At 47.2% G+C, this 12307-nt stretch overlaps 1 protein-coding gene across 1 annotated transcript in view; it reads right to left on the reverse strand.

Moving 5' to 3' along the window:
* The window catches only part of LOC119455898 (uncharacterized), a 46147-nt gene that overhangs the window by 19548 nt on the left and 14292 nt on the right, over positions 1-12307 (reverse strand). The window contains exons 5-12 of the mRNA XM_037717426.2: positions 11599-11872; positions 6462-6605; positions 5549-5720; positions 5309-5390; positions 4289-4482; positions 3351-3434; positions 1954-2048; positions 689-749 (exon numbers count right to left, since the gene is read on the reverse strand). Of these exons, the coding sequence (XP_037573354.2) occupies positions 689-749; positions 1954-2048; positions 3351-3434; positions 4289-4482; positions 5309-5390; positions 5549-5720; positions 6462-6605; positions 11599-11872 (1106 nt within the window). The remainder of the gene's footprint in view (positions 1-688; positions 750-1953; positions 2049-3350; positions 3435-4288; positions 4483-5308; positions 5391-5548; positions 5721-6461; positions 6606-11598; positions 11873-12307) is intronic.

Below are 12307 nucleotides of genomic sequence, written 5' to 3' on the forward strand. Positions count from 1 at the left end.
TATAGTGACATTTCCAAAAGAAAAATGCCACCGGCGATTACGATACTCCCTAATGCGAAATTGGAGCGCAGCTCTATGCGTTTTTTTTTTTTTTCATTTCGCGATGCATTGGCTAGCGCGGACAATCTGACTGGTGCGGCACATTTCAAACGGAGCGAAGTGTGGCGCGACTGGATCGCTAATCGGAAGATCACGAGAGGCAGCGCGTGGCTAACGCGTGGGCGCGATTCACAGCAGCCGCCGCAGACGGACCTCCGCTCATGCAGTGCTTTGTTTCAAAATAAGGTATCGGTGGACGTGCTCGCCGCATGTCATACAGACGACGACGCGCTACTCTAGCGCCATCTCGTTGCGGCCGTTGCCGCAGAGCCCGTTTTACGCGGCACTACTTTTTTCTTCTCGCGCTTTCGCCACACCCTCCTCCTCCGATTTCCCCCTCGAGCTCTCTTCGCTCTGGCCGTCTTTCAGCCCCCGCTGCGCTCCGCGGTCACTCTTTCATCCTTCGCGGTGCTCGTTCGCTCGGTTACGCCGAGGGACGGCGCCGAGGCACGCCGACGCTCAACGCAGGAACGGGCGCCTCAGATCTGCGCTCTAAGAAGGAGTTACCGTTAGAATCGAGTACATAAGGTTCATACTGCACTCGTTGTGCTGCGCGGAGAATGGGTTAATACATGGATTGCTAGATTACCAGCCAGATGATCCACTTTGGAACCGCCAGAATCGACCCAATGATGTCCATGTCCAAGTATCTGAAACGACGTGAAACAAATTTCAGATTCGTATAGAAGACTACGGTAACACCACTTAATACCGCATCACAGCATCACATATGTTTATTGGGCTTTCTTGTATAAGCATTTGTGATAGCGACACTCGGTTTCTGCGTGAATTGTATGACTGTATTCTATATAGAATATATGTTCAGTGTTCGCACTTTTTGTTACGCACGTGAAACTTGTAAACCTTCTCTTTTTGTATGTTTTGTGGGCACTCAATTTCTGTATATACCTCTTTACGCAATGCCCTTCTTGGCTTGTAAGGTATTGCGACAGCAATCATATGAACACTCCAGGCGAATTTTAGCCGTTGTCCAAATGAGTCTAAATGAGATAATATTTTATCTCGCGCGCCTTATATACTATGTGGATACGAGGAAAAGCGTGCATAGGGAAGCCAAGAATGATGGTGCATTGATACGCTCCGCCCTAGCATCTGCCAAAAGTTGGAGGTCACGTGATCAATTGCATGCGCGCACGTCTCCACGGTGGAGATGAGCGCACGGTGGAGATGAGCGCACGTCTCCTCCTCTACCCCGGCCGTGGCTGCACATGGTTGTCCACGCGGCTGAGTGCGTACGCGGGTCACGTGGCGTACCTTCGAAGTAATATGTGGCTTGTACAAAGGTTAAGGGTGAGCCGAGAAGCATGGTTCCTTGATGCGCTCGGTGTTCCCGCGCGTTTAGTGTTGGAGATCACGTAATCTAAAGCTTTCGAGACGCAGTGAAACAAGAGACAGATCGAAGTAATCGCTCCCGGTTACCGGCGCTCTTCAACAAACCGGTGTTGTGACAGTGAGTGTTCTTGGTCACCCAGTGAGATCTGTTCATGTCTACCTATGCGCTCGTTACACCATGCTTGTTATTTTAATTAGTAAGCGATTGTTTACTGCAATTTATACCGCCGATAAAGCTATGAACCTTATTTCGTTTAGCTGTCTAATACTTTGCTATTGCTATCAGCGGTTAGCCTTTTAGACAAAACTGAAAGTTTACGCACATGTTGAACAGGCTGGCGCTTCGGGCACAGAGTAGACATTTGCCCCACAACAAGGAATGGAATTGAAGGCTAACGAGAAGTCCTAACCACAGCTCATAACCGACATAGCTGAGTTTTGCTTTACGGTATTGAAAGAGAAAATGTCTAAAATTGGTATGTTCGTCAATTCAACACTTACACTTTCTTATCGAAGGGGTACTGAAGTGCGGCGATTAGGGTCAACTTGGTCCTCCGCTGAATGATCCCTTGGCGGTACTGTCGAGCGTAGCTGACCTGCAGAGAGTAGTACAGGCGCTCCAACGTTTGCACGTGATTCTACGTAAATTTTTTTTACGCTTGTTCGATTCCGCCCAGCACGAGATAAATTTTTAACGCGAAAGCGTTAACGGAAAATCCGATGTCGACGTCGGTTCCATAGCCGGCGTTGGCATCCCGTGAGCGAAAATTGGAGTATATGTTTTGTACGGCACTAAATACTTCTTCTACCACTAAGTTGCTCACGATTTGTCTTGCATTCTTTACAAAGTTATTCCTCGAAATTTCGAGAATGACAGCCCACAAACAAATGTCCTGAAACAAAACGCCGACAACGCATGCCTTTTATGTTAAATCTTCTCAGACTGAAACGATAAAAGTGCGGAACTGTAACAGAAGATCGGCCCACGAGAGTGGGCCAGAAAGCTCGCCTCCGTGAATAGCGTTCGCCGCCAGCGTTTCCTGGTAAACGCTACGGTTGCATGAGCTTAAGTTGCCGGGAAGCGCGAGAAGCAGTCAGGGATCTTTGAATGCTTTTGCGTCTCACTCTTAAAAGCGAAGCTTAAGCGTCCTCCAAATTTTTAAAGTATTTTTGTCATTGAAGAGCGCCACATACCCAGTGTCGCATACCCAGTAAGCGAAGCTTGTCCCGACAGTTGATTTCGAACCGGGTCTCCTTTGCACAATGCTCTACCAATTAGACCATGGACTACCCAGCAAACCAGTGACCTAAGTTGGCGGGATAACGGCTAGAGACCTAAACTGACATGCAGAAAGGTAGTCACCGGAAAACCTCGTGACGAATCATAAGAATGCTAATTGCATTAATTAATAAATAAAGCCTGGAGCGTGAATGGCACGAACTTTTCACGGACCCAAGAGTTATGAGCTATCACGATGGTTGGTATTCGAGTGCAGCGAACACCCATTTCGCCAGCACACCATGAAGTGACGGCAACAATTGCTTGTGCTATTGACCAAGTAATAATTGCGCAAACAAAAGGGGGCGGGGGAAAGAAAAACGTGAGCGCAAAGTTTGCACGAAATAAGCCATCGAAATATCGGAGTAAATTATTTAGGATTGAGTTTGTGTGGATCCTGTGGAGGTATTTGTGTTCTTCAGCGCGATGAACATCTTCCGTCGATTTCTCCGCGGCTTTCTGTTGCAGTATAGGTGATGGCAATCAGATGATAATATTGTTTGCCCTGTTTGTAGCCAGAAATGTGTACCGTACTGGAGTTGTTTGATCGCACATATCTACTGGATATGGCGGTTGCCGGCATAGTATACACTTGTATAGCGCGTGACTGCTTGCTCACCTGCTCGATCCTGAGAACATTTTCGACAGCCAAGGTATCGATGTGTCTGGTAACCTTTCGAAGCCGTACGATGCATCCAGTGCTCTGCATTAAAAGTGTGTTGTCAACCACGGCATTGCTGCACACGCAACCTCAGCGTTGTGCAAACCAAAGCAAAAGCGTTAGGATGTGTCAGCCGAGCCATACTATGTTTAGCTTTGCATTCAAGAAACGGGACGTGGTAATAAAATTTGGTAGCTCGTTGGGGCCTGTAAAGAATACCGTTTGATTTGTGAAGACGCACTCTGCATATTTTGGAATGCATGAGGCATAAGTTAATGGTCACATTTATCGAACATTTATAAATAGAATGTAATCAATAGGTTAGAGAAACGACGACGAGCTAAACAAAACCAGTGAGGAGCAGAATCGACAGCTTTGAGAATCAAGTACGATACACAGGCAGCAAATGTGCCACAGTCCGTAACGGTGTCAAATAGTGACTAGCGCTGTACTGGGGCGGTATTCTGTAAGAGTCCACCTAGTGGACTGTCCGTTTCGGCTGTCACCATTGGCTGCTGCTTCACGTGCGTGAAGTTGCCAGCCAGTCTCCTTCCTGCTTGTGAAGCAGCAGCCAATCAGCGACAGCCGAAATGGACAGTCCACTAGGTGGACTCTTACAGAATAGCCCCCCTGCTTAGCACGAAGTTGATGGTTCGATTCCAGAAGGCTGCGGCGGCGTTCTGGTGGCGATGGATCGTGCAAACGCTCGTGTAACAAATGCGTTAGCCGCACGTCAAAGAAACACAGGTGGTCGAAAATAGCCCAGAATCTCGGCTATTTTGCTGGGGTACAACGCAACCATTTAGTTGCGGCTTTGAGAAAAGTATATGACCAATTAACCACACCGTCTTTTGACACTCTGGTTGCTTCAGGGCCGACAGAGGCCAGCAACTCACCATAGCAGACTGGAAGCGGAAGGTGGCCTCGAGCGGGTTCCTCAAGAGCGTGCTGCGCGTCACCCAGCGCCAGTCGGCCAGCAGGAACGAGTCGTCCTTGATGTAGAGCGCGCGTGCGGAGTCGGCCGCCTCCTTCAGATACTGCACCGCGTCGCGCATGGTGCGGAGCTCGACGTCCGACACCTCCAGCACGCCTGCATGGCAAGCATACAAGCCGCCACGAGTGGTTTTCTTTTTTTTTTCTCGGAGCGCAGCACGTGACATCAACTACCCACGAACAAAGGCGCCTCTTCCTTGAATCTCCAATTTCCCATGCGTTAAGCCAGCCGGCTCCAACGTATGCATACAAACATCCTAATCTCATCGCAACTATATAGTTGGTGACAACTCAAGAATGCAGCTATGTAGTACAGGCACTTCCAAAACAAGCGTGATTCTCCGCATTTCGTCCCTCTGTACTTGAATGAAACAAGGGCCGAATTCCAACAACTTTTTTTTTTTTCGTAAGTGATGTTTGGCTTATAGGTCGGCAGCATTCGTTAATATGTCCAGCATCAAGTTTGGCTTGCATTTGCTTTTGCAAACAATTTTAGCGTGCGAGCTTTTTCTGAATATAGGCTCGGTTCACTTACAGATGTAACCGAACAAAACAGGTATACCCCACGATTATATCCCGTGCTCCTCACGAACAAAAAGCTAGCAGTGAGAGCAGATTTATAACCATGAAGGGCCTGAGAAATGCGAAGGAGGGGACGTGTTAAAAAGGATGAGGAAGGAGAAAAAAAAACATATATGAGGTGATTCGCTGCCGCAACGTATACAAGTTTCACTTCAAAGGCCACTTGACGCTGCATTCTTTATCTGTCACTAATTCTTTTGCCGTCAGCGACTACGTTTTGCTTCCCTTAATTGGCACCAATTCTGTCACTGCACTGCACCACCGGTGTTATCTCTACGCATTACATGACCATTACATTACTTGGCAGAGGTTAGGGAGGCAGTGATTTCTAGATTACTCACCCAATGCGCTGAGGACCACCGGGAGGAAGGTGACGTTGATGAGCTGCGTGAGCATCATGTCACCAATAGCGTACAGGTACGACTGCAACAGGAATAAAGAGAAGCAATGTCAGTTTATCGGCGTATAGGCTGGGTTTGAGGAACCGAAAGCCCAACGGAGGTGATACTGCCATTGAAATACGCGAAGCATGACGCCATCTAGAATTGTGCTCTGCTCAACGGGCAGCGTACGACGTATACCTTGGTGATGCTCTCTGTGTAGACGTTTTCGCGCCGCAAATGCTGCACCGTGGCGATGGAGGCCAAGAAGGTTCCCTTGACGCTCATCCAGGCAAGCACCATGGCCTGGCGAACGGTCACCTGGTAGCCGAAGTGTCCGATCACGGGGTACAGCAGCACCACCACCAGGCACCTATCGCGACGACGACGACAAAGGCACAAGTGCTACTGAAGCCATACTGTGCCAAGTCGCGTGATAAACAGGTATGCTGCTTGAACCAGTGACCTTATCCACAAACTTTTCGATCGTAAGTGTGCTCCTTGCTATTGGCCGGCCACGCGCCTTCGGTACTCATATGTCTTGCATCAGGTGTTTCTGAAATTTTCTCTTGTGAACAATTCTAGCGTAATAACTTTTTGTGAATACGGACGAAGTTCAATGGGAGATATGGAACGGTTGGCTGGCGCACTATATAGTTTATTAGTTAACATACTAAGGGATTATTGTTAGCGTTGTGGTTGACACGTATATACACAGGTGTTAAGTAAATAAAATGAAGTTATTAGTCAGCGCCTGCGTGTACGTGTGTGCGCGTCTCGTTTTCAGTCCGTATTTTTGCGCTGCTAAATAGTTCCTAACGTGAAACCAAGTAACATAAGCTCCTGGTTAACCATAAATAGTTCCTAACGTGAAACCAAGTAACCCAAGCTCCTGGTTAACCATGAACCACAATCTCGGCTCCGCCTTCATGACACAGCCGCGATACGTTTAATAACTTCAGAGGCACTTAATACCAGACTATAATTATAGACGTTAAGGTTGCGAGAGATCAACTGAGCTTTGAATTATTATAAGCGAAGTGGTTGCCGTAGAACATAAAATAATTGGTGTCTACAAAATTCAAAACGCTTCACAGACGAAAAACGCAATTACCTTAAGGCTGCCTTGACGATGTAACAGGCCCACAAGGCTACCCAATCAAGCGTGGGTGCGTACTGGATCAGCAGCACAGCGGTGTACGAAGCTGACACGCAGGTAGCCAGAGTGCCAGTGACATCATACAGTATATCCCAATAACTGCCAATGGAAAGAGACGCAAACGATAATGATAGGTTCACAAGAACTGTAGTAATAATGTCGGCATATAGTATTTTCTACGGGGGGCATACGCACAAGCTTCATTAGGCAAATAAGATGTGTGGTTTTATAACGAAAACGGCGGACGCGATTGGCGCACTGTTAATACTGTGGATCAACTTACTCCAATTCGAATGTTATAATTTTTAGTTTCTTCTGCAACACGTCTGTCCCGTCAAGCCTTGGTGCTGGTTCAGACCTCTCTCCTTTGTGCATCTCTTACTTTCTGTCCCATCAAGCCTTGGTGCAGGTTGAGGCATCTCTCCTTTATGCCTCTCTCACATTATGTCCCATCAAGCCTTGGTGCAGGTTCAGGCATCTCTCCTTTATGCCTCTCTCACTTTATGTCCCATCAAGCCTTTGTGCAGGGTTCAGACATCTCTCCTTTATGCCTCTCTCACTTTATGTCCCATCAAGCCTTGGTGCAGGGTTCAGACATCTCTCCTTTAAGGCTCTCTTACTTTCTCTATCCCATCAAGCCTTATCCCATCAAGCCTCTATCCCATCTCTATGTCTTACTTTCTCTATCCCATCAAGCCTTATCCCATCAAGCCTCTATCCCATCTCTATCCTTTTTTTTTTGCAACTCGGATTGTTGTGTATGCCCTTTTTTAATATACTCTATTCATGTTGCTGTAGGAGGCCCTAATTGCAGTTTCGACTTTTGGGCCTCCTTCTGTATAATACACTATGAAACATGTAATACAAATATGAAATAAACAACTTGATTGACTTAAAAAAGCCTTGGTGCAGGGTTCAGACATCTCTCCTTTAAGCCTCTCTTACTTTCTGTCCCATCAAGCCTTGGTGCAGGTTCACGCATCTCTCCTTTATTCCTCTCACTTTCTGTCCCATCAAGCCTTGGTGCATGGTTCAGGCATCTTTCCTTTATGCCTCTTTCCCTTTATGTCCCTTCATGCCTTGGTGCAGGTTCAGACATCTCTCCTTTATGCCTCTTTCACTTTATGTCCCATCAAGCCTTGGTGCAGGGTTCAGACATCTCTCCTTTATGCCTTTTTCACTTTATGTCCCATCAAGCCTTGGTGCAGGTTCAGACATCTCTCCTTTATGCCTCGCTCACTTTCTGTCCTATCAAGCCTTGGTTCAGCTTCAGGCATCTCTCCTTTATGCCTCTTTCACTTTATGTCCCATCAAGCCTTGGTGCAGGGTTCAGACATCTCTCCTTTATGCCTCTTTCACTTTATGTCCCATCAAGCCTTGGTGCAGGTTCAGACATCTCTCCTTTATGCCCCTCTGACTTCATGTCCTATCAAGCCTTGGTGCATGGTTCAGACATCTCTCCTTTAAGCCTCTCTTACTTTCTGTCCCATCAAGCCTTGGTGCAGGTTCAGACTTCTCTCCTTTATGCCTCTCTTACGTTGTGTCCCATCAAGCCTTGGTGCAGGTTCACTCATCTCTCCTTTATGCCTCTCTCACTTTCTGTCCCATCAAGCCTTGATGCATGGTTCAGACATCTTTCCTTTATGCCTCTTTCACTTTATGTCCCATCGAGCCTTGGTGCAGGGTTCAGACATCTCTCCTTTATGCCTCTTTCACTTTATGTCCCATCAAGCCTTGGTGCAGGTTCAGACATCTCTCCTTTATGCCCCTCTGACTTCATGTCCTATCAAGCCTTGGTGCAGGGTTCAGACATCTCTCCTTTAAGCCTCTCTTACTTTCTGTCCCATCAAGCCTTGGTGCAGGTTCAGACTTCCCTCCTTTATACCTCTCTTACGTTCTGTCCCATCAAGCCTTGGTGCAGGTTCACGCATCTCTCCTTTATGCCTCTCTCACTTTCTGTCCTATCAAGCCTTGGTTCAGCTTCAGGCATCTCTCCTTTATGCCTCTTTCACTTTATGTCCCATCAAGCCTTGGTGCAGGGTTCAGACATCTCTCCTTTATGCCTCTTTCACTTTATGTCCCATCAAGCCTTGGTGCATGGTTCAGACATCTCTCCTTTAAGCCTCTCTTACTTTCTGTCCCATCAAGCCTTGGTGCAGGTTCAGACTTCTCTCCTTTATGCCTCTCTTACGTTGTGTCCCATCAAGCCTTGGTGCAGGTTCACTCATCTCTCCTTTATGCCTCTCTTACGTTCTGTCCCATCAAGCCTTGGTGCAGGTTCACGCATCTCTCCTTTATGCCTCTCTCACTTTCTGTCCCATCAAGCCTTGATGCATGGTTCAGACATCTTTCCTTTATGCCTCTTTCACTTTATGTCCCATCGAGCCTTGGTGCAGGTTCAGACATCTCTCCTTTATGCCTCTCTTACGTTCTGTCCCATCAAGCCTTGGTGCAGGTTCACGCATCTCTCCTTTATGCCTCTCTCACTTTCTGTCCCATCAAGCCTTGATGCATGGTTCAGACATCTTTCCTTTATGCCTCTCTCACTTCATGTCCTATCAAGCCTTGGTTCAGCTTCAGGCATCTCTCCTTTATGTCTCTCACTTTCTGTCCCATCAAGCCACCCGGACAATACGTACGTTAACAGAAGCCAGACGCAAACAGGCCGAGTAAAAAACAAACAGAAATACGACGCGCTGCGATGTGTCAGCGGGTCTTCCAATCGCTTGCCGGAGCTCGTATACAACATAATCTTGCTATTACCGCGACCGTCGCATTCCAAACATTGATTCAACTTGACGCTCCTTGCTTCTGCCAAGTGAGACCCCTTTCTAAACCAAGAGGCTTTACTGCAGGATAGGATAGGAATAAACTTTATTTGTCCAGCGGTTAAGGCTGTTGGTGCCCGCGGCTAGGCTGCCCCGGGCACTTTACTGCAGATAATCATTATTAATAATGTGTGGTTTTTATTGGCGCAAGGGTCAGATATGGCCAAATAGCGCCATGAGATATGGTGATGGGCCCTCAATGTGTTATGTATAGAGTGGACAGTCAGTTGCAAATGATAGATGCAAAATGGCTGTAAAAGGCCTAAAACAAGTCGCTGTAAATTGCGTACAATATATTAGTATTAAAGCAATGACAATGACTAATGATCTAACGGACCTTTATGCTCATATATAATAAATATTATTATTATATGACTATGATGAGTTCTATTTGCTTCCCCTTCGAAACGGGTTGGAGGCAGTTACCTATAGCCTGCTTGAGCTTAATGAGGTATTATACCGTATATTTGTCTACAGTCTAGCGTTTTGCCTCTCTCTCCTTGATCTTTTCTTTGCGTGCCTCATCATATCGTGGTTTTGCCACGTAAAACCCCAAAAATCAATTAATTTTATTTAATCGATTCTTTCAACACCTCTTTATCTATATTGTAGCTACCTATGCCTTTAACGACTCCGGTTCTATCACTGTCCTCCCAGCTTTATTTTTCTTTTTTTTTTCACCAATACTCTAAGTTTCTCTTGACTATCTCGCCATCTGACCTGTTGCTGCTTGCATCCGCTTTGAATCCAAGCGTTTCTGGAAGGTGGCGTTCCATACGAGTTTTGCTGGGTGAATAGGAAGTTTTAGTATAGCGGAAAACAGCAAACGCAAGGATTTAGCCTTAGCGTTAGCGTTGCGTGCTGCAAACTGCGCATGCGCAGAACGTAAACATAGCCAGAACTCTTACGTACGTACGCTATTTCCGGAATATAGCGTTCAACGCTAACGCACGCAAGGAATTCCGTACGTATGGCAAGATGGCGGCACCTGTTGAAGCGAGAGCGGTCCACTTCGGATCTATTGAGTCGTCGGCCTGCACTGTTCGGCTCATTCGTTCCCCACTAATGCTCGTGTTTGCTTTAGACTTGTGTGATGATGCGTCGACAGCGGCGTACATGTGACAAATGGGCGTTGTTTTCGATATACGTTCTCGATTAGCGGCGGAGTAGGTTTAACGAGAGGGTTTTTGCTCATGTTTGCTGTATCCGCCTCGAGATGGCGCCCAAGTGTATTTGCGTTAGCGTTAGCGTTTTGCTCCGTTCCGCTATTCTAAAAGACTACCTTGTACCGCGCAGTGCAGCCTTTCCTTGCGTTAGCGTTGCGTCGCACGCTAACGCTAACGTAAGCGTTTTCCGCTATACTAAAACTCCCTAATAGCTTGACATTCCATTACGATGCGCCGAGTCGCTTCCACACTATCAATTCAGCAAGCACATCCATCATCATGTTGCGAATATTTGCTCCGGTATGTTTTTGTCCTCACGCAGTCGGATCGAGCCTCAAATAGCAAGGCACTGCCATTTGTGTTAATATACAGACTGGATTTCTCCTTTCCGTATTAGTAAATCTTCACGGTGGTCTCCATTGCTTTTATAATTCGCATCCAATTCACTGTTTTTGCTTCGCTCACATTTTTTTTTATGACTCTGGGTTGTCTTATTCACTTTAAGTTACCCTGTACTTGGTTGCCAACTTTCTTGGCCTCTTCCTTATTCCGTGTCCACACTTTTCGCCGTTGTCGCCTTTGGCGCCGCTGTCGACCGCTTAATTCGTCGACAGCTCCCCCATCGTCATTAGTAGACACTGCACTTTAACGATGGTTCTTAACGATTCCTGAGTACAATCTTGCAATAAAACGCGCTCATCATCTGCTCGGACACACTGAATTAAAGGGGTTTGCGCAAACTAATGATCATGGAAGGAACCGCGGAGTAAGATTACCAGGAGCGCAGTGAGTACTTCAGACAAAATGGCAAACACGTGTACAACGTGACCAATCTCATAACCTCGCCGTGCTTATATGTTGAGCTGCACAACATGGCCCTACTATTCCTTCGCTTCAGTGAAACTGCCATGGCTGCAGTGGTTGGGACACCTGGCTTGCAACCGAATAGCTTTCAGATTGAACCCCATCGGGGGCAAATGTTAAAGAACAAGAGGAAGGGCGGTTTTTGATGACATCCATGCTCACGGAATCCCACGTAGACCCATTTGTGATGCGCATACAGAACGGCTATTGCCATTAGAAGCAAGGGTTTCTCACTCTTCGAGGGCGCGGCTCAGGTCGGTGCAGGCGACGAACCGGTGCGAGTTGACGGCCATGGTGTAGACGACGACGCCGGTGACGCCGGAGCTGCGGACGTTCTCCAGGAAGAAGTAGGTGAAGTAGGTGCCGCACACGATCACGGTGATGGCCGAGTCTCCGCTGAACGCTGACGTGGCCTCGAGCAGACAGACGGTGGCCGTTCCCATCAGGAAGCCCACGAACATCGCCGTGGCTTGGTTCTGCAGCGGGAACATCAGGTCGAAGCCTCCGCCTGTGTGGGGCAGAACGCACGAGATGACATTTTACCGGGGAAGGTGCACACTGACACAACCTTGGACACATTTTTTTTTTATTTTTACGAAAAGCAGGATCCATGCCTCATGGTTCAAAAGACACTTACCATTTTGCTCCACACCTTTCGATAAAAGCGGTGTGTTGATCCTTGCGGATTCTACTCGAATGAGACGCTTCTATCGTTCCAACTCTATCCAGCTGAAGCGACGGGCTTAGTTACGTGTTATTGCAAGCATTGAGGGTACGATTCACTGCGCCCCTTCATTCGCTTCGAACTTTCCGATGCAGAGAAGTTGGCCAAGCCAATAACCTTAATGAATATAATTCTTTCTATTCCCCAACTCCTCTGGTCACGCACCTGGATGTCTCTGACAGGTGCTCATGCTCGCCGTATGCTTATGTAACGACTATC

This window comes from Dermacentor silvarum, chromosome 6 (assembly GCF_013339745.2).
Source record: "Dermacentor silvarum isolate Dsil-2018 chromosome 6, BIME_Dsil_1.4, whole genome shotgun sequence".
Classification (NCBI taxonomy): domain Eukaryota; kingdom Metazoa; phylum Arthropoda; class Arachnida; order Ixodida; family Ixodidae; genus Dermacentor; species Dermacentor silvarum.